Raw genomic sequence first — 23207 nt, 5'->3', positions numbered from 1 at the left:
TGAATCTTGTTAGCACAGCACAGGAATGTAACCATTGATCACCTATAAGAGATTAGTTGCTATCAAAGTTTGTCTAAATCTCTGACGAGGTACTACATTTTGAGGGTATTTTTGTATCTTGGGCCACATTTGAATAAATCCGGATTGAAGATTCAAAATTAAAAAGGGACAAAAGTAGAGAGAATGGTTTGGATTCTTTACAAAGAAACAAAATTTTAGTTGAACTAGATTTTGGGAAGGTAAAATCACCTGTTGGGACGGGGGTTCAATTCAGGAAGTAAACATACTGAACACCAAAAGCAGCTAAGCTGCTTTGAAATAGAATAGGAAATCCTCAAACTAGTCAAGCTGATTTCCTTTTCTGTAATAAAAGCTACAAGCAATTGATTTTTGATTGGCTTTTTTTGTTACCTTTTAAACAATTACTACAAATGTACTTGAGCTTTGCACAAAAACACAATAATATATGTTGTAATAATTGTATTTAGTTAATTTTATCAAATATTAAAAATAATTAAAAAATAATATTTATGAGACAAACATCTTACTTTTTGTTTCATCTTCCCATTTAAATCCCTGCAGCTTCCTTTCTGTTTACATCTAAGTGGTCTTTCTACCGACTACCAAATCTTTTTTTCCTATTTATGCAAGTACCATTACTTACACCAAGTTTTTAACTGCTTAGGTCGTTATCCTTCCACAGTCCGCCACGTGTCACCTAAAGAGGATCACGACGTGTTCTTCAGTATTCTCCTTAAATCAGTATCTTTCCACAACTTACCATGTGTCATCTAAAAAACGTTATAACGTGACCTACCTGAAAGCATCTTTGAATCTTCCTTCTATATATGATATAGACCACCAATTAGTACGAGACATACATGTTCAACTTGACAAGAAAAATCACATTCATCTTTAAATTTAGAATGGTACAACCACCGAGCAAGGAATTTTTGTATTGATGTTAAAAGAGCTTCATAATCCTTACCTAGGTGCCCTTTGCTTTTGGCATTCCCATCTCGGTCGAATCACGTCCTCTTACCTGCATTACCTTGATGACTAGTACAATCACAACACAAGCGTTGGCGTACAAGTATTTCTAGGATATTCTTCTTGGTCTTTCTATCTAGTCTCATTTTCATCAACTTGGGGATATTCAGGGACAATCCTCTTCCAGAACCAATGTTTCCTCCACAGAAATATCATTTCTTCAATAGGAACTCCCTTGGTTTCAGGCAAGAAAACGTAAACAAAAAGGGTCATGACAGTGATCCAGGCCCCGAAGAATAGGAAGATCCCAAACTTGAAATGACAAAGCATGGCAAGGAAACACTGAGCTATGATGAAAGTGAATAGAAGATTCACAGCCACTGTAATGCTTTGTCCCGCTGACCTGGTTTCCAATGGGAATATTTCACTTGGTACAGTCCAGCCTAATGGACCCCATGACCATCCAAAAGCCAAAACAAAGAGACATATCACAATCACCACCAATATTGTGTAACTTTTTGATAGTTCTTGGTTTTCCCCAAACTTCAACCCCAAGATTATGGCAACTATAACCTGTTTCAAAGGGAGATGAGAGAATCATCATTTGTCTTTCTTGAGTTACTTTTATAGCTTTTAGGAGAAGTTGGAATTTATTATGTGATGACTTCAGTGAAGTTCAATTATTATATTTTCAAGGGCAGAATATTAAGATCTCTTACCTGACATATAATCATTTGTATTCCACCACTGATGAGTAAAACTCTTCGACCCAATTTATCCACTGTTGCCATGGAAATGAATGTAGATCCAGCCAGAACTGCTCCTGTGAGAGCTGAAGAGTAGAATGCAGCATTTCGTCCAAATCCCATGCTTTGGAATAACACTGGAGCATAAAAGAGGATGGAGTTTATGCCTGTTAGGATCTGGAATGTTGGCATGCAGATTGCCATGACCAATTGTGGCCTGTTCCTTTTCTCAAGGATGTTTCTGAAGGGATGCTTGATTGAATTTGCCAACTCACTAGCATCTACCATGTCTTGAAACTCTGCATCAACATTATCTGTTCCTCTAATCCTCACCAGGACTTTTCTGCCTCTCTCTTTTGATCCCCTTTCAATTAAGCTGTTAGGTGTCTCAGGAAGACAGAATCCTCCCACCGTCATCAAAAAGGCTGGTATTGCTGCTAGGCCCAGAGAGAGCCTCCATCCCCATGGTTCAAGCTTTTGAGTCCCATAATTGACCATGTTCGCTGTAAAGATTCCAAGGGTAGTTGCTAACTGAAACATCATGTTGAGGCCTCCTCGTAGATGACTTGGTGACATTTCTGACAGGTATAGCGGAACAGCCTTCATAATAAGCATGAAAAAGCATGGCTCAGGAATTCTCAGAAATATCTACTATACTATTATATGGTTAAATCTCTCTAGGATCAGTACACAATAACAGGCATCGAATCATTGCCTGCAACCAGAAGCAAATCAATGCTCCTATTCAGACAAGTAGACAAATCCTATGCTTCAAAGAATGGGAAGGAAAATTTTGGTCTTTCCAAAATCCTTAGTAAGTTCATTCTACAAGATGAACAAGGAAAGCTTCAAGTGAAGCAGGTTATTACCTGGTTTCCAAATCCTATTCCAACACCAAGCATGATTCTACCCAACAGGAGCATTGCGATATTGACAGCTGCGGCATTTAGAGTTGCTCCGATAAGAAAGCTGATTCCCCCACAAATTATACTTGCACGACGGCCGTACTCCCTGGTTATAGGAGATGCCACCAAGGATGCAACTAGACCAGCTAAGTATAGAGAAGACGTGAATGCTGCCAGCCCTTGGTTGTCGTACTTGCAGTAGTTGTTTTCATGGGCATGCTGCTTCTTTATGTACACCGAATGGAAAAACTTCCGCAGAAATCCATTCATGGAAGTCACTCCACCTGTGAATCATTGTCATGACATTAAATAGAATATCATTGACAAAATGTCTCATAATATTTTGTTGGTTTCTGAAAAACTTTTCTGGCTCTGCAAATTCTTATACTAATAAGTAAGCACAAATGGTGAACACCCTTTGTCAGTTTAGTTTTTCTGGTCTATTTTCATGTTCACTTAGGAAGAAACAAAGAGGGTCATATTTTTTTAATTAACAGTAGATTCAAAGTGTGGAATTCAATATCAGAATTAATTGCGTGTTCAAGATGAGGCCAAGGACTGTTCAAGTTTTAATCTACTCCTTAGAAATTGTATTGAATTGAAGTTGCCTTCAACGCATACAGAGGCTGAGGTTGAAGTTTCATTGGCCTTTTGGAAATAGAACAGGTTTAAAACATGAATTGCACGAACTAAATCAATTTTATGTTCAAAATTCTATCTATTGTTTGATTCCCGATCACAAAATTATCTCCCTGGAAGTCTAGATGCTCTGTTGAGCTCCAGATATGGTTTTTTTTTTCCTGTGCCTGGAAACCTAACAGGGTGAAACAGAACAATTGTGTTTCCATTCCTGCCAAAAGATGCAACTCTTGAATTTAAATATGATAGTTGATAGATAACGTTCTCCTTCACTTCTTTATATTACCATCGACACCAGATTTTCATTCTTTGATGATTTCTACATTTGCTTCTCGGTAGGTTCTTGGTGAAGTGTTGGTAGATTTTCTCCTTAAAATGAACGCCTGAACAACAATCTAAACAATTCTATCTATAAAAAGTTTGGCGGACAAAACGAACAGTACCTGAAATTCCAATGTCATATCCGAAGATTGATCCTCCAACAGCTGCAACCATGCATGCAATAATCACATGCAAGGTAACCCTCCCTTGGTACAGCTCTGCTCTCTCCTTGGCCACCCCGGTTGGAGCTAAAGACCCTCCAGCCATGTTTGAAAGCTTCTCTTTTCTTCTGCCCAGAGACACCAAAAAACCAGATGAAATAAAAGAGGATAGCCCTTCGAGCCTTGTGGTGTAAATTTTTCTGCCTGCCTCTTGTTGAAGATTTTGAAGCTGATTATAACGGTTGACTGAAGAGATACAGCCTCCCACTTGACCTTCAAAATCTAGGAAATAAATTACAAAGTGTTTATATCAAGTATCTATCAAGGAAATTATTTATTCATTTATTTAATGGACATGGCAGTATTATATATATATATATGGAGACTATGATCTACAAGGATATATAGGTAACTTGCAGTTAAGTTTGTCATTTTACAATCTTTTTGTCTTTATTTGAAATTTCTATTTCTATTATTTAGCAAAGAAGAGAAAGAAAAAACGTTCCCTGACAACTAAGGCAAGACTCATACCAGGCAAACATTCTATTTCTAGGAAACAAATTTCACGTGTAGATAAGATTGTCACAAAAGGTAAGAAGATATTATTAATTTTGGTAGCTAGAAAAAATCGGACAATCATGGTCTTGATTGCCAAACAAGTGATCATTGGGAATCCATCTATTTCTGGTAATTAGCATTCTTGTGATGCCAAGTGAAGCACCATGACCATCGTGCTTCTGGGTTTTTCAGTCATACCCTTCTCGACTTTCTGACTGAGATGAAATGAACTAGTTGGATAGAAAGAAGACGCTCTTCCTTGTATTTATCTGCAAAAGAAAAGGGTCACAGTAAACCTTTGTTTCATGGGTCTTTCAAGTGGGAAAATACAGGAGAATAGAGTGACAAACTTGAAGAAGAGAAATCTCTGGTTTCTCATAATATTTGTCAAATGTTGGCATGGAACAGGATCCTGTAAAACAGGAATATAATTTGAATAGTATTTATAGGCCGAGATGGAGATGGTTGCCTATGGTAGTTGGAAAGTTAGATCAGAGTAAGCAGATACACCAACATCCAACTCAACTTTTTTTTTTATTTATTCTTAACATGATCAGATACCCAAATTCTTGATCTTATACCAAAAGAAACAAAGGACAAATATATACTTCTATGTATGAATAATCTCCCTTATTTGGCCTTTAAAGGATACTAAGAGAAGAGAATGAATCTGGTCAATCATGTTCATGTAAAAAACTAAAAGGCAATAAATATTATGAGTAGAAGTGAATATGGTAGCATCAGAATGACATTGATTTTTCAATGATTTTGACGGTTTGCAATGAACTGCCCGTATGTGTTTGTTTCATATTTGATTCGGATTCTCGTATATTTTGTCTGGATTTGAGCCATGTTGCAATGCTGCTGCCTTAGTGCCTATGCACTATAAATATATATATACCTGCAAGTCAAAAGGGCACAGGCTTAACTTTTCCTTGCTTGGTAGAAATGCAATACATTGTCTTTGTTATTATCTCTGCGTCGTCTCGTTCTTTTTCGTTTTCTCACTAAATGCACGTAAAGAAACGCATCTCTTATCATCCAATCAGGCAATCACTGTTACTTTCATTGACAATGCAATGCAATGCACCTTTACTAGCCAGATGAAAGCAAAAGGAAAGCCCTTTTTCTAAATCCTGCGTAATGAACTGGCAATTGTACTGAATATCCGAGGAAGAATAAGTGGGAGTTTTAGACTTTTAGAGTTCACCGAATTTCCTAGCTAGAAAGAAAGAGAGACAGAGCACTTTATCATGTCTTGTATATTAATACGTCACTCTTAATAGAATCTTATTAGGAATTGAATTTTAACTCATTTAATTAAGGTTCAATATATAGTTAGTGCAGGATTCTCATTACTTTCTACGTATTGATAATTTTATATAAAAAAAACATATAACAAAAATTAATGAAAAGTATTTGAGTATTTGATTTATTAATTAATATATTACTTTTTATTAAAAAAATTAAAATTTTAAATTTTTTATTAAAATAAAACAAAAGTTAATGAATATTAAGTTTGACGTTTTACTCGGTCATTAAAGACAATATTTAAATAGTCTAAAGTAGTGGGCCAACATTTAATAAGCACCTAAAATGGGATTGTATTTAGCTACACGCTTCACACTTTCAGCCGAAAAGGTCGCAGCGCTTACAATTATTACCACGACGTGGATTGTTAAAATCATTGAATAGTCAGACAAGTTGTAATCCAGAGTGGGTCCCTTTTTTAAAACTGCATTAGAATGACGAGAGGATTTCATCAGATTGGGAGAATTCCTACCGAAAGCCTCACTCCACTTAACCCTAACGAGCCTTACTTTATTCGTTGTCTTGTAAAGCAAGTCGTTTTTTTCTTTTCCTAATAATAATTAGGTAGTGTTGGATATTTTACGATGTAATTATAAATAATATAATTATAAAAAAATAATATTATAATATATGATATATAATTAAAATATGAAAAACAATATTATAGTATTTAATTTACAAATATTTTATCAAGAATATAATATCAATTTTTAGAATTAGTTTTATTTATTAAATTGTAAGTTTAATATATTTATATTTTTTATTGTTAATTTTAATAGAATATAATCTCTTAAATATATTTTTAATGTTATATATTTTGTTCTTATTTTTTATTATAATTTTATATATTTTATTTTTATTTCTTAATATAATTTTTTATATTTAATTTTTTTAAAAAAGACAATATAAACTTTATTAATAATTACTACCCATCATTTAATAGAAAATGACGATGGAGAGTGATAAAGAGATATCTTTCGAAATTTATATAAAAAAGTTATAATATTACAAAATATTTTTAACAAAGTAATAAAATTAAAAAATAAAAATATTTTTAATAATATTGTAGAGTACAATATAATGATTGTATTAATTTTAAACTGCAATCACATTATATATATTCTTGCATTACAATTTATATTACAATAATTTATTACAAAATAATCACTTTAATGTAATTTAGTTAAACACATTAAAAATATATATTTTTACTTTTCTCTTACCAAATGTTACTTATGGTAATGTTAAAATTTGATTCTATTTTTCAACCTACACGGTAAGATATTCCAAATCCATAGAAGAAGAGTCATAAAAATAGGGTTCTTTTATGGAAGCTAATTACCATATTTAAGGGCATATAAAATTACTTTTATGCCCATGGTCTAAAATATCCCAGCAGAGATTATATACGCAGCATTGCCATTTGTTGCATTTGTCGATTAAGCATTAAAAGAGAGGGAGCATAAGCTTGTGAACGCAAGTTTCGTGTCCACATGGAGATGGGGCTCATTTCACGGTGAAGGCAATGCAGAACTCAGACGTCTTGCCAAATAGTAGTAAGTGCCAGCTTGTTTCACCAGTGCCAGAATCTTTAAACTTTGTTTAGTAAGAAAAGATGGAAACTGGCAATGGGTGGTGCTGGAGATGGCTTCAGCCTTAAAGGGTTTCGGTCAATAAAGTCCAAATTGTTTCGGTTAAGAACGAAGAGTAACTTTTTGAGCAGAAAATATATATGTTCTTTTTATCGAATTAAATACTTCAGTCAACTCAAGTGTTACAGCAATATTGACTCAAGAGTTTTATTTCTTTTGTTAATAGCGCATGGGTATTCTTGGATTTTATTTGAAAATAATTTCCTTTCAAGTATTTAATTCGTTGATTAGTACATCATTGCTGTCTGAGTAGAATTTGAATTCTTCTCTCAATTATAAAAACAAAATTTCTCTCAAATAATTTTAAGTATATTTTTTTTTATCGTATTAACCTAATGAAGTTTTACATTCAGAATGTTTTCCGTAAACAAAAAATTAGAATCCATATCTTTCCTGCAATTTCTTCATTGTTTCGAACTTCACCAAACCTATATTGCAAGACAATAATTTTGGAAATTTTACTGGTCTGCGGCTGTTTTTGTTTTGAGTTATTCTATACATTATTGTCCCACTTGGCTCTGCTTATTTTTTGAGCTGCATTCTTAACTTTCAATCTCCTCATCGTCATAATATTGATTACATACTAGTTAACCATTGTTTTTCCCTTTGACTCTGATTTCCTCTTTTATTATACAATGGCTCTGACAATCAAATTGCATGATTCTGCTAATTTTAATATTTAAAGAAAAGATGGCTTGTTAAGTAGTGAGCAAGAACCCAAATTATTCCATGTGAATTCCTTGAATCTCAACTCCCACTTGCATTTCTTGCTTTGTATACCCACCCATTTCTTCATATGATTTGTCAATGTCAATGGTAGTGATAAGGTTGTTAATAGTATTACAGTAAAACTAATTTTAAGATATCTCATCATTCTAGGGATTGGTTATGATGCAGGTTTGATCTAGGACAGATAACCATTCTAAAATAATTTTATGTTACTAAAACCAAATGGTCTAGTTATCATAATTTCACTCAAGGTTACAGCCTGCCTATCATCAACCAACATACATATTTAAGTTTCCTCCTCCCAAGAATATAAAAAAGAAGGGGCAAAAGATAGCTGGACTGATATGTGTTAAAGCAAAACAACCGGCTTAACCTGTACCCTCAAGCATTTGTGACGTCCCAGCTCATTCCTGGAATGAAAAAATTGGAATATTGGATGGGATAGGATTGCAAGACAGTCCAAAGAGTATAAGTTTTTTTTTTTTTTTTGTTCTTTTCTGTAATACTTACTACATATACAAACTTGCTTGTGATGTGTTGTACCTCAGGGCGTTGTGGTTAAACAACTTCTGTTGTACTCAGAATACACCACTCAGAAAACCCCTGCAACAGAAATATTTAGATTGGTCGATATCAAGAGATAGTAATTGCAGTTGATATACAGAATATGGACGTTGATCTTACCAAATTCCAGAGGCTTTCTTATCTTTATTCCTGCAGAGAGAAATCCAAACGAAATGATCACATTAGGACTAGTAAAAATAACAAAGACAATATGGAGCTGTTCCTACCATAATAGATCATGAATCTTACCTTGGTTTTCCAAGGAAGGCATCATTAATTTCATCAATGGTTGGCCTTGCTGTAAATGTTGATAATGGAATGTACTTCTCCTTCCCAGATGGTTCATCCACCCTCTTGTGCAGTTCATAAACAGATGGGTAAGTCATTCTGCAATTATGAAATGACAATGGTTCAATAAAGATATTTCCACTGAAATATTTCTAGGATAAAATGTTTGGAGATAAAGTAACATCCAGCATTTTCCTTAAAGCACAACAATGACATCAAATGTGCGCTAACAAGGGCCATAAATCCAATTGGAGAGCAGAAGATTGGATTTCTATAAGCAGTCGCGCTGGCAAAACCTCTAACATAGCCACTATACTCCTGTCCTTTGTCAGGCAATGAGAAGATATGTCATAATAGGAAGAGGAGAAGAACAACCCACCCAGTAGGAATAGAAGAATGCCATGAGATCACTTTCTCCATAGATTTCTCTTCCATTCTAAATTGTATACTTTCGACCAACTTGGAACAGTCATCAAGAAAAAATATACAGTTGAAGACTTTAAATCTCTATTGGAAAATTGCTGGACCCTTTTTCTTAATTAGAAACTATAAATTTCAATGTAAACAATGATAAAAATGCTGATTTTGTGCTTACACAATATGTTTATTTGCTATTCATCTCTTTAAGTGTCCAGTTTCATTTCCCTAGAAACACAGAAGCAATGGAGAGAGACTACTTTCTATTTGAGCCACAGAGCAATGAAGTCCCCGTTAAAGGCTTTTATTCAGAGATGAGGATCTAGGAGGTATTAACACTCTCCAAGTGAGTTAGAACGTTAAGATAGACCTAGCCCAATGCCAAGAATAAATTACACTGTTCTTGGATTTCTACTAAGTTTTCATATATTATGCACTTTAATTCCAACAACTTACATAACAAATCAAGTCCACAACCAACTTCTCTATTCCATTTAATCAATTAAGCTGCTAAATTAGATAAAGCTAAAGCACATATCCAGATGATTATTGGTTTATAAAGCGAAAAAGTGCAAAGTAGAATATCCTTAGCACCAGATATTTATAGATATATCCTGCATACTGTGTCTTCATATGTTTGTACTGGCACAGTTCTGCAAGAAAGGTTAGACCAATCCAAATGGCCAAAAAATTCACCAAGCACCAGTCAAAAATCATACAGTGTAGAATAAGATAAATGAGAATTTGGCTAATAAATAACCCCACCTTATTGCACCCATAATTGGATACTGGGTTCCAGCATAATAAAGAAGCCTGAAAAAGTAGCAACTTTCAAAGGAAGCTGCATACTCCAGTCTCTTGTCCCGACCCATAGTCTACAAAGAAAAAAAAGGGTTAAAAACTCAACATTGGTTCCTGTTAACATGTCTCATTAAATATTTTGTGCCTGTTAACATGTCTCATTAAATATTTTGTGCTACAATATTCAAAGAAACATATTCAGAACATATTCATGTTTTCTTAAATCCATTTGTTTTTATGAAATTTCAATCATTTTTCCTTTTAAATCCAAAAACATACTGATCGCAAACAGAATTAGAAAAGAATGTCTTTCTGGGAATATCTAATTGCAAAACGAACCCAAAGAAAGGTTGAACTTACTTGCATGATACCACTTGAACCTGGAAGATCCTATATTCAGAGAATTCCAAAAATACACAGATCAGAAATATAAATGAATACCAATCACCCTATGCAGCCTATTCTTCATCTACTTTAGGAGTTGACCAAGATGGATTTTTGGTCTGGTATGGAAAAATGCAACAATATGTTTTCCCAATGAAATAGCAGATTTTGAAATTTGAAATGAAGTTCAAATACTTTAAAGTTGCGGGCCTAGCACTGCATACTGAAATCATTTAAATGATTTTTTTTTTCTCAAATCTGTATGTCTTCAAAGGAAAATACAGAAATATCACACCACCTGAGCTACGGATCAGGTAATGAGGGTTGATGGTTTCAGACTTGCATAAAGATCTAAGGTTCAAATCCTTGTCTTTTTTGACGTACAAAATCATTCAGCAAAAATATTCATCTAAGATCATACGAATATCTGACCTTGAGTCTAGGATTGATAAGAATAACTGGCCGGTTCCCAGCAGCATCAGTCATAGCTTTTAAATCCTATACGGTTAGCAGCAACATTACTTAGAAACTAAAGTGTCAAGTAGAATGCTTTTAGAACAGCATAGTAAAACAATTAGTCTCCAGATTCTTACATCTATAATGCAATTCCCTACTGCATTTTGTGGAGCCACTAAGATGAACATGTCATCTTGTTCATCAACCTCTTTGGCACCTGCCATTGCAAATAAAGAAAACATTAAAAATGAGAATCATTTAAATTATGCATGTAGAGGGATACTCCAACTGATCTATAATCCTTCCTATATAGTATTCCACAATGCTACTGCAGAAGGGTTGAGATAAGTTTTGCAAATTATAGCAGATCTTATTGGTATGCTCATCTTTGTAATATTCATGGCATTTTACTATAAGTTGTTGCATTACATAAGGAGACTGCTACCTATTTAATTTCAGCAGAAATGCCATTCAAACAAATTGAAAAATGTGATTTAAGGACAATCAATCACTTCTGTTGGAACAGAAGCATTTATGTATATCACTTGATAAACGCGAGTCAATGTAACAAAATGGTTACTCGTAATAAAGAGAAAGCATGGGTGGAAAGAATTTTCAAACGTTCAATGTGACTGTTGTCTACAATAAGTTTTTGCAACATAATCTGGAGAAAAAAAAAACACGTCAATCAAAGTTCAATAAAATTAGCTAAAAATACCAATGCTCCTTAAGTATCTCTATATGATACACAATGTCTTATGGAGTTTAATATGTGCTAAAAATCTGACATATAAGGGCATATAGAGATGGAAAGTCTCAAGACAAAGACTCAGTTAACTTCTTACAATGATAGCCACTATGCATATTTTCAGAATTTGTGCAACCATAAAAGAGCAGAGGCAAATTTAAAGCATATACCAATTAACTGAATGACAGTAATATCCACGAGGGATCAAAATAGTCAAATGGATAGACATATGCACATGCTCACTAAATCTCCTACATGCAGATTGCCAACAAGATGTGATCTCTGGCACAAACATAGATATTTGCAAAACAACCATATAAAAATAGAGAATAAACCTTGTCATTGGCAAGGAGTATGTCCTCATACCTATTGAACCAATCTTGATAAATGTTCCCATAGCACCATAATCACCCCAATCCATGAATTCCAAGATCTTCCGAGTACCAGCAAGTTGCAGGGGCATTCCTGCAAGTGCACCCTCTCCCATAGAACCTTGAACACAAACCTGAAAGACAAGGAGAAGTAGGAATGTCTGGATAAATACAAGAAACATTATTAGATTTATATCATTAACTACAAAAAGTACCTTGACACGTTTTCCATCATCAGCAAATGAAAGAGCAATAACTCGTACTAGCTCCATTAGTGTACCTATTCGATACACATCCTGTGCATCATAAGATTGGTTAACCCCATAGAAACTGAGGAAATTAGAAAATAAAATATATATAAAGATAACCTCTCACCATTTCTGGATTCAGCTCTGGGATATTAATCTCAACCTGTTGATATAAAAAGAAAATTTCAACCAAATTAATCAGCTCCGCTGGGAATAGACTTTCTGAATGCTAAAAGTACCAAGGGAATGTAAGTTCATCGCAATCTCTCTTCCATCAAAAGCTTCATCTCTTAGTTAATATCATGCTAGTCCAATAAATAGTTTCTCCTATATTGTACTGCCGGTAAGCTTTTTGTACATGGTATCAAGATGTCTTATGTCCTTCGAAGCAGACAAATTCTGGCTCTGCTTGCTCCTTTGTTCTTCCTGGACCATTCCAGGTTTTCCTTACGGGATAATTAATAAAATTATTATTCTGATTGAGCAAAAAAAAAATATTGAAGAGCAGGAGTTATTAGTTGATTTTTGGTGATTTTGCTACAACAACAATCTAAACCTTTTCCCATTAGCTGGGGTTGCAAAAATGGATTCTATTGTGGCATTATTCTCTATTTAGAGCCATACATAAGAAGCTCAGTGAAAGTGAGGTCCTTCTTGATTGCTTCCACCGACGCCGTCTTTTGATCTTCCTCTCTCCTTTTTAACATGGTCATCCTCAATTAAGTCACATATTCTTACAGAAGCACTTATAACCCTTTTTTTCACAAGCCCCAACCACCTGAAAAATGTGCAGATGATTTGTGGCTAGTTTGAAGAATTTCTGCCAATGATGAACGCCCCTGATGTATCTCCCAAGTCCAAACCATATTAATCAAGTGGACGCATAATAGATGGGAGTTTCTTTAACTGGACAATAAATGATGCAGGAAAAAGAGAAAACTATTTCACACCAACCGATATGGAGATGGGAGGAAAGTATATTATTCCATTTACAAAAGTAAGTACATCTATAGACAAATTCTCTATCAGTATTACTCAGAAACTAAAGTTGCTAAGCCTCAGGGCAAGAACCAGGACAAGCCATGTATAATCAATGATTATGTTTGCAATGCATTCACTAAGTAGGGAATCCTTATATATACCTTAGTTTTTCTCCTTGCAAAGAGAATAGGATTCAGTTGAACAATAAAAAGAAAAGTGCTAATCTGGATTAAAAAATGTTCAATTGAAAAGAACTGTTACTAGTCACCTGATAGTCATAAAAGTCGTCGTGATTTCTATAGCGAGGTAATTTAGTCCAAACAAATCAAGTAATAATATCTGACCTTTAGTCGAGTTCTTCCATCATTGACAGCTCTCTGTGTGGCTTGTAGCACATCATCATAGAAATAATTTCTTATTTCTCTTGAGTGAGGAATATTATTCAATCTAGTAGGAATGCCTCTCCATTTATCCTGTCAAAAGCTAAAGAAAGTAAGAAATGAAATTTCAATTTTGAGTGAAAACGATTCTTTTTATTTCTTAGCCCATGACTGAGCTATACAAGGGATATCCATCCATTTCCCATAACCTTCCCTTCCCTGGTGAAGGCAGGATTTGATTCCTAATTCTTAATACAAACAAGGAACCATTATACTAAGCTAATTTAAGTAGAAAATTTGGGATCCAGAAGTATTGATCACCACTATGTAAATAGTAAATATAACAATTTACCCTGCTTGAAGATGCCAGATTTAAACGGCTCTCAGTTTGAAGAACTGGTTTCACTGGAAATAAGAAGGAAACAGGAAAAAGTCAAGACAGATAACAGAGGCTTTTGTTAGTTAAAGGCACATAGTATGACTTTTCTATGATCAGGCTCAAACAAAAGTTACTCATATGCATGGTAATCATTAAGTGATCTACACATTAAAAAGTACCTGCAAACAACTTTCCTGGAATTGAAATTATATATGAGGAAATATGGTTAACATGTTGGTAATAAACTTATAGAACAAAATCATATAATGAAGTTGAAAAGTGTCAACAGTAGGTTAAGGTGTGAGTACAGAAACTGACATCAAAGGAGTAGAAGTAAACAAACAAGTATGACAAACATGGATCTCTCAGCATATACATAGAACAACTGGCAGAAGATATCTAGTTTCAGCTTAGATAGCAGCCCAAATCAAGGGTAGAAAGTGATCCCATGGACATTAATCTCAATTCTAGCCACTGAGACACTGACCCACCTTGAACCATAGAAATCTCAGTGTAAGCATATTCTTAAAGAAATGGAAGGACAAACACTGATTAAAAGCCTTATTTGCTATAAATACAAGTCCATGGATGAATAATTGATATTCAAGAAAATGCCATCTAACTTCTGATGTGATCAAGGTTAAATTACCATCAGGTGCTTGGATACAAGCTTTGCAAAATTGTATCAATCCATAACAAGGAAACAGAAAGGTCAAAAGAAAACAAGTCTATGAAGACACACATGGGAAAAAACATCATCAATATTTTACAAGGGAATTGAAAGGCCTCTAATCGATGGTTCTTCCAAACATAACAGGTGTATCCCTTAGTAAAAAAGATAGTGCTAGATAGGTTGAAAATATTTCTGGCTTAATCTATAGGAATTGATAGTGTGATCCTAACCTTAGCTCAAGCAAATAATGAACCTCAAATGAGAAATTCAAGAATCTATTGACAAAAATCTTTTAAGTTATGCAAAACTTTTCATTTTCGGAAAGCCTTTGATAAAGGCTAAGAAGAGTAGGAAAAGCTTCCAGCAAAAAGACAGTTCAAAGTATCATGCGCTTCAAAACCTGAAATTTGTTTTTACTTACCTGATTTTGCTGTTTTATCCTTCTGCACTTGAGACAGCAAGGAGTCTATATCTTCAAAAATGATCTCTTTTGAACGGTTTCCATCAATCTGTGGGGAAACGCAAAACTGATACACATAAGCATAATAAGCATAGGAGGAAAGCAATACTAGAGAAAGTATTTGAATATCTCAAACCTTGTTCGTTATGCTGGTGTACGTGGATGAGATTGCTGCTGCATTTTTCTTGTATACTTCTAGTCGTGACTTCACCTAAATAAAAAAAAACAATAATGGAAAAAGGATGGGGCAGATATTAGGTGGCTAACACAGAGCATTAAGGTAAATTACTTTTCATGAAATGAAGCAAACATGTATTAAAGAAATAAAGTGCATGCAACATCAGCATTATCTTTAAGTAACTCAGTGCATAAAGGAATTTAGAAGCATTGCAACAGCATATGAAACTCTGAAAAGTAAGAACTTTATCGGACTCGATTCACTGGAAAGTTCTACAGTTTACTCACATAGTAATAAATGCAGGCATTACTTCTACCTAGTTTTATTCATAAATGTTTCACGGTCAAGTCGTGCTCCAAGTAGGGTTCTTCAGGTTTGTATTGTTTAAAATAAGCCCACAAGATTTCAACTTTCTCCATGTCCATGCAGTAGTGTGAAAATGATTCATATGTAAATAACCATCAGTACATGCTGTTATGAGTGCTTCTGAAAGTTCCCTTACAATGCATATAACAGACTTTTATGGGTGTACAGGGGAATCATTTAAAACTGAATAAGTTTTGTCTAATGTGCAGTGGAGTCCCTGCTCCAAGAATCTCAGACAAACCTCTTGAAATAATCTATGTGATGATGAATACTAAGCCAGATATATGTTGACCATGCAATAGTATGCGCCAGGTTGTACTCATACAACATCTTGACACTCTGCATCTAAGCAAATGAAAAGCAACAGACTGAAAGCATGTACATGACAACAGTAATATAGGATCATACTTTCTCCTCTGTGTCATCAGCACGGGTAACCAATCTTGCTTTAATTTCATCTGAGTCAGGAGGGAAATTTTTTACATGGTAAATTTTCCCTGTCTCTGGGTCTAGCCTTCTACCAACACATCTGTCGATTAGAATTTCATCAGGAACCTGAATATTAAGAAATAAAATAAATGTAAAAGGCATACTTTTTAGCAATAGTTGTCTAGTTAATATGAAATTCAGTGAACATGTTAGAGATTGAAAAATATATTATCACTATTCACTGTTTGAGTTAAAATTTTAAGAGGCAATATAAATAAATTATATAGATGTAAAAACAATACCTCATAGCATTAGATTTGAGATCTTATGCAGACAATTAGCCACTTCAAGAATAATATCACAATTACCATCAAGTAATTTGATGGCAAAGTAACAATATAGCACATGAGTGGTTGAGTGGAAGGAGGCTGTAAAATCGCTTGTTGGACCAAAGGTTTTCAAGCACTATGGTGGAAGCTTAGGTTCCTTCCTTCGTTGTAAATGGTTGGACTTAGGTATGTCCCCAACATGGGACCCTTAAGTCGTTTCTTCCTATCTTTGTTTTTTTTTTTTTTTAAATACTCTACTACTAAGCCTTTGTGCAAAGTCCTATGGTGGTCAGTATCTCAAGAAACTTGCCATTGGTAGGATTCAATAGAGTTCAAACAACTTCTGACAAGTAAAGCAGAACCAACATGAGTGTATAAGAAACATACATCTAATACAATATAGATATCTGGTCTAATACTCAATTCTTCCAAAGCTTGTGCCTGCGCAAAACTCCTTGGATATCCATCAAGAAGCCACCCTTTCTCCTTAGCATCTTGACGTGATAATCTGGCTGTCACCATCTACAAAATATAGAAGTATATATTCAATTTCTTAACCATATAAGGAAGGAAAGAATGATTTAATTGGGTCATTTATGTAGTACAGTCGTAACGATTTCATCCGGAACCAGCTTCCCAGCATTCATGAATTCTTTCGCTTTATTTCCAATTTCTGTCCCAGATGATACTTCATCTCTTAAGAGATCCCCTGTTGATATATGCACCAATCCAAACTGCCAATATGGAGTAAGTAGAATAACTGTAATATTTGAGAAATTAAAAAAATGCTGCATACATTGTAAAAATTCAGTAAAATATTTCACTAAGTTTTCTTTCAATATATCATTCAAGAAATCCACACTGCAGGTTTCTTCTCATCAAAAAGTGCGAAGACAGCAATCTATATTTGCATATGGGGGATGAGGTGTCCAGAAGGATGTGCAATTGTCTTGTCAAGGGATTTTGATATTCTTGGGACAGGATATGTGGGTTGCTATGGGATTAAACTGAGTCAGGCTATGATGTGTCTTAGTTTGATTCCAAAGCAAACCTTGATTACTAGGCTGTATATATGCAAGCCTCTCTGGAATGTATCTCCTTCCAGAGCAGTGTTGTCTACTACCATAATTGGTGGTTTTTGTAAACTTCTAAATGCAATGAAATTATTATTGACTTTCAATATATATATATTCTACCCAATTAGATGCAGAAGTCTTAACCACGAAGAGCTAACCCGATAGGCAAACAATATTATCTTCAATATAAGTCATGAAAAAGAAAAGGCAATCATCAAATTTTATTGCAAGAGGCTGCTCTAATCAAGCCTTCACAAAAACTAAAATCGAAAAACATTAGAATAGACAAGGTGCGCAAAACCTTATGGTTTCAATTATTAGACATATTTTTATTGAAACCAAAACTGATAAGCTATGCTTAAAATAAGTTACCTTTTGTACAATCAACTCACACTGGGTGCCTTTACCTGATGCCGGGGCACCTGATATCATCACCTTCAAAGGTTCACTTTTTGAACAACGTACCCTCAATCCCTGCCGACAAAAGTAAAGAAAACGTATTAAAAAGAGAAGGAAAAGAAAATGAACAAACATGTATTTTTCTTTTTTTAAAAAAAAAAAAGAAAGGAAAAGAACTCATTTTTGTAAAGTGATAGACCTTAAGTTTTGGGTTAATCCTGTCATGGGTTTTGCTATGGAGACCAAAAGAGAGAGGGGAAAGATATGAATACGAAGAAGAAGAAGAAGAAGAAGAGGAGGAGGAGGAGGAGGAGAAAGAAAGACAAGAAGGGTTGAGAGAGGGAGCTGGAATGGCATTATAGGTAAGTGGATGAAGAGAAGGGAGCGAAGTAGTGGCAGTAGGAGCAGAAGAAGCCAACATTTTCGTTTTGCTGCTCTGCTTGCCAATGGAGAGAGGAGTGACAGAGAGACGAAAATTCTTTGAGAGGCTTCGAAATGAAGTTGAAAAGTAGTTGATGCTAACGGATAAACGGACACCATAAGTTTTTTTTTTTTTTTTCTTCTTTTTTTGCCTTGTTGGCCTGCCCCTGCCCGCCCCGGGCTAGGCTTCAGTGAAGAATTTTCAGCTACATCATTTTATTACTTAAATCTATTTTGAATTTAATTTTAAAACATTTTAATTGTTTTATAATACAATAAACTCCATAGCATGTTCAATAATTATTTTATATAAAACTAATGTAATTTATGTGATGATAAACGAAAATAAATCTCGTTAATAACAAACTTAGAGGTTAAAATACAATTTCTTCTTTTGCTAGGGTCTTTTTTTTCTTTTTTAAATAAAAAAGGGAATGGATGCAAATATAATCACCATTAATTAACAAAGCCATTTGATCTTTCTAAGTTAAAACAGGAAGCCTAAGACTGGAGAAAACATATGGCAACCTTTTAGACATGGAGTCACAGAGTTCAAGGCTGAAAATTACCAGATTATTCATGGATAGAAGAAGCAAGCTACTTCTAAGAAACTTTTTGGCTTATTAGAGGGGCAGCAAGAGGTGATGATGAAGTGGTGGCTATCTCTTTCCGAGGAGATTGCCTCATGCCTAAGCTAAGCACGTTGAAGATATCAATCGCTGCTGTCAAACATTTCGGGCCAAATTGCTTATCGTCTCTTCTTCGGACTTGAACTTTGTTACACTTGTCTTGTCCTCCATCTTTTTCTACCTTACATATAATTTTCCTTTTCAACCTTAAATTGTTAATCATATCTCATTAGGTTTCTGAAAGGTTGATCTAATGTAGGAATCTATTATCCATGTTCATTGTGATTATTCAAGATTCTTAGGTTCGACTAGTTGAGGCACCGATATGCTCATGTACCTAGATGTACCTAAACTTGTATATAAAAGGATTATGACCATTAAGTGCACTTCTTCATGAGGTGCCTTTGTGGCATCATCACCACAAATATGCCCACCATGTTTTGTCTATGGTGCTGCCATTAATTTTGGAGGTGACCCCATTTATTTCTTTCATGTTCATCTTTAATTTGCAACTGGTTAGTTTTTTCCCATTGGGAGGTAAAAGCTATTGCTTTTTTATTGGTTTCTTTTGCTTCACAAACATGGTTGGCGATCTTGAGCCCTTATTTATTTATCATATAATGTGAATGTCATAACTTTGTGACATTACTTCTACTTCTGCCCCCTCAACCCTGGCAGCTGCTTCTTTTAGCTCACAGCATACCAACCTACGTGTTATGAAGCTTAGACTTAGGCATGTGTGTTGTGACTGCAATTTCTTTTCATTTCAGACACTCGCAAACTAATTAGTGGTAATTTACAAATACAGATCTGAATACTAGCAGTTCACGGGAAACCCCATGAGTGTCCCTTTACCAAGATCCAAGGGCAGTATTCCTATCTTGGGAAGTTGAAAGCATTTTAGAGTTAAGCCCAGTGGGGGAATGGAGAGTACTATAAGAACAAAAGAAAAAAGTGATGAACTGTGCTCATTGCATTCCGACGGATAAAAGTTTGGACATAGAAGTAAATAGTATAAGCACCACAGATAAAGTTACCAACACAACCTAGATAGGCCTCCAATACATCAAAATGCAAATACAGACTCGTATTGCATTATCATGCATCATAGAGATCTAATAAAGAATTAAGCAAAACTGGGCGAAATTATTGTTATTACATTTACCAAAGTCCCCTAACAAAATAAACGCTCAAAGTAACAAGTAAAAGAGGATTGACTAATGTAAAGGATGAATTCTTTTCTCCTGAGCCTCTTCAATGTACCATTTACCTCTTCAAATGTGCCAATTCTTGTGTTTGGAGAAGTTTCTTCAATCTAGCTTTACTGAAGAGAATAAATAATGCACGAACCAGAAAGAAGAAAGGAATCCAATTGTGCCTGTTGCAAACATGATTGCGAGAACCATGAAGAGAGAATACCCCAAGTACAGAGTAGCGGAGACAGGTCCACTCAAACTCTTAAGATCAAATATGAGATAGTTTATGGAGTACAAGAAGATGTAGATGGCAACTGAACCAGAAGCAAAGAAGGATTTCCACCACCATTTCCAGTCCTCCACACAGAGATGCATGTAGGTCAACACTAAAGATACTTCAGCACAAACCACAACAAGTAGGACCAGAACAATGAACAGAAACCCAAAGACATAGTAAACTCGCCCCATCCAGATGCTAGACATAATGAAGAAAAGCTCAATGAAAAGAGTACCGAAAGGTAGAGTTCCAGCACCCAGAACTAACAGCCAGGATGGGTACTTCTGGGCTGGAATTTCCCGAGGGATCTGGTTGGTTCGAACAGGGTATTCAATATGAGGTGCCTTAGCCCCAAAGTATCCACCAACTAGGGTGAGTGGAACAGAGATACAGAACCAAAGTAGAAGTAGAATAACAAAGAGAGAAAATGGAATAGCTCCTGTGCTGTGACTTCCCCATAACAGGAAATTCAAAGTGGTTAGAATAAAAAAGGCAATACCAGGGAAGAAACAAGCAGCCTTCCAAGCAACAGAAACCCATCCCTTGTGGTCACCGCAGCCAATTGTTCTCCAAAGACGAACTGCAACATAGCCAGCTACAATACCAAGAATCATGTAGAAAAATAGCATACCTGTAATAAGAGTTCCACGGGATGCTGGTGACATAAATCCAAGAGCAGCAAACAATATTGTCACAACTGCCATCCCAAGGATCTGAACTCCATCCCCAACCATAATACACAGAAGAGCAGGATTGGATGGGGCACGGAAAACATCCCCAACAACAAGCTTCCACCCAGATAACTCCTCATTCATCTGTGCTTGGGCCTCCTTGTCAAGCTCCTCATATCGGGTCAGATCCCGCCTAACAGTCCTTAAGAAGATTACAAGGACTATACCAGCAAGGAAAGTGATCACCATAAGAGAATTCAAGATTGAGAACCAATGAACTTTGGATCCCTCCATCTTCAGATAAGCATCCCAACGCGATGGCCACTTGATATCACTCTCCTCAAAGACAACCTCATAGGTGAAGACAATTGGCTCACCTTCCTTGATAGGCATCGACACAGTAGTCGACTCACATTTGATTGGAGATGGGTATTTTTCATACATGTTCAAGTTCTTAACAGAGTTACCATTATGCAGGACACTGCAAGGAACCACCTCAAACCCAACAACCATATATCCAGGCACATCCGATCCCCCATTGCCAACAGTGGAAATAACCTCAGCGGCATCCCCAGTACCCATCACACGTGCCACATTTGTTTCCTCATACTTATGAACAAGCACCTTAAATTTCAAATGATTAAACACATAATACACATCCTGAACCTTAACCCCAACAGGATACCCGGTCCACCTCAACATAAAACCTTCTTTCCTAGTATACCTTATAGCAGGCAAATTATCGAGAATCAAGTTAACCTGATACATCTCATCTATCCTCTTCTTCAACAACTTAAAATCATCAGCTGATAACTTGTTAGATTGACACAAGAAGATCTCGGTCTCATTAGTGTACATCTTAAACCTATACGGTGAGTTCTCAATCCGATCTCCCATGAGAAGCTCACCAAGATTCTCAGCACTATCCTTAACACCCTCTGTAGGCTTACAAAAGGGTAAACTGTAATAGCTAAAGGGCATTTCGGTGTCAATGGAAGTGAGGGAATTCACTTTGACAGATAAATAGTCCCCAACCACATATTTGTGAGGGTAACTACCAGGAAGATAAAACCCATATCCAGATTGAAAAAGCAAGCAAATTGTCAACACCCAGATCCCAAAATTACCCATTAAGTCCAAATTTTGTCAGATCTGGGAAAACCCAGATCCAGAAATGAGTTTTCTGTGTGAGGGATTTTGTGTCAAAAAGAGGTTATAGCAAAAAAAAAAACAAAATCTAGCAGTGCAACTAATATAGAAGAAATTGTGTAAAGGAAGGATGAATCTGACTGACCTCTGGAAAGAAATTTAGAATTGCCTGAGAGAAAGACGCGAAGACTCTCTATGAAGAAATTTCAACTCCAAACATAGAGATCTTCAAAATATTTAACCGAAATTTCGAGAGAAAGAAAGCAGCAATGGAAGGCACGATAACGGGTTTTATATGATTGGCTTTGTGCGTTTCGAGCTGACAACGAGTCACCGACACCGTATTGAAAGGTTTTTCTTTTTTATTTTTTCTCCCCTTTTTTGGCGCATTCTTGGTTATTTGACTATAATGCCCCTATTTATGTATTTAGATGCCAAATTAATTTCTACTTTCTACCATTAAACATTTCCATATAAATTAAATAAAAAAAATCCCATTTTATTACCAATTTAGGAATGTTTAGTACATTTTCTAATAATCAATTTTAAAGTAAAAAGTAAGTAGAAAAAAAATTAGAAGAGACTAACAATTTCTTTGGTGTAAGTCTAAATTTTGAATTTTGTGGTCAATTAGTTTGCCCCATAGATTTGATCAAATATGGGCATCCCCATCCCCACTATGTGGACCAAACTTTTCTTTGTGGGACAGATTATTAGGGTGAATTCCATAATATGTCAATGTGTCATGTATGTTCAAAATCAATCAGCCAGCAACACATGCTTAGACAAATATTGTTGCTATGCCATTGACTAAGGCATTCATTCTTGTCTAATTACAATATACTTCTCTCGTTGTTGTTGTTGTTGTTGTTATTATTATTATTATTATTATTATTATTATTATTATTATTATTGAGAATGAAAGG

General features: G+C 35.2%; 3 protein-coding genes across 4 annotated transcripts; all 3 read right to left on the bottom strand.

The window, feature by feature from the left end:
• Window positions 815–4105, bottom strand: LOC18588920 (sugar carrier protein A). Its single transcript, XM_018127242.1, has 4 exons — window positions 3724–4105; window positions 2606–2925; window positions 1710–2336; window positions 815–1563 (listed from the first exon to the last, which is right to left on the bottom strand). The coding sequence occupies exons 1-4, from the start codon at window positions 3866–3868 to the stop codon at window positions 1123–1125; spliced, it is 1533 nt and encodes a 510-aa protein (XP_017982731.1). The 5' UTR covers window positions 3869–4105; the 3' UTR covers window positions 815–1122.
• On the bottom strand, window positions 8204–18433 carry LOC18588919 (adenylate kinase 5, chloroplastic). Of its 2 annotated transcripts, none has more exons than XR_001929568.1 (20): window positions 18139–18433; window positions 17913–18014; window positions 17070–17198; window positions 16852–16986; window positions 16115–16261; window positions 15299–15373; window positions 15124–15211; window positions 14003–14055; window positions 13615–13743; window positions 12417–12452; window positions 12257–12337; window positions 12037–12175; window positions 11060–11139; window positions 10899–10964; window positions 10443–10472; window positions 10047–10156; window positions 8826–8963; window positions 8697–8726; window positions 8523–8615; window positions 8204–8422 (listed from the first exon to the last, which is right to left on the bottom strand). XR_001929568.1 is itself a non-coding variant. In XM_007013648.2 (20 exons), exons 1-19 carry the CDS (start codon window positions 18358–18360, stop codon window positions 8591–8593), a joined length of 1815 nt encoding a protein of 604 aa, XP_007013710.2. In that variant the 5' UTR covers window positions 18361–18433; the 3' UTR covers window positions 8204–8422; window positions 8556–8590. The 2 variants fall into 2 exon arrangements, 1 of the variants encoding a protein (XP_007013710.2); XM_007013648.2 differs by having other exon boundaries at window positions 8556–8615.
• LOC18588918 (transmembrane 9 superfamily member 11) lies at window positions 19936–22579 on the bottom strand. The gene is made up of 2 exons (XM_007013646.2): window positions 22427–22579; window positions 19936–22315 (listed from the first exon to the last, which is right to left on the bottom strand). Exon 2 carries the CDS (start codon window positions 22261–22263, stop codon window positions 20299–20301), a length of 1965 nt encoding a protein of 654 aa, XP_007013708.2. The 5' UTR covers window positions 22264–22315; window positions 22427–22579; the 3' UTR covers window positions 19936–20298.

This window comes from Theobroma cacao, chromosome 9 (genome assembly GCF_000208745.1).
Source record: "Theobroma cacao cultivar B97-61/B2 chromosome 9, Criollo_cocoa_genome_V2, whole genome shotgun sequence".
In the NCBI taxonomy this organism is placed as follows: Eukaryota; Viridiplantae; Streptophyta; class Magnoliopsida; order Malvales; family Malvaceae; genus Theobroma; species Theobroma cacao.
This window is presented reverse-complemented; position numbering and strand designations above follow the sequence as displayed.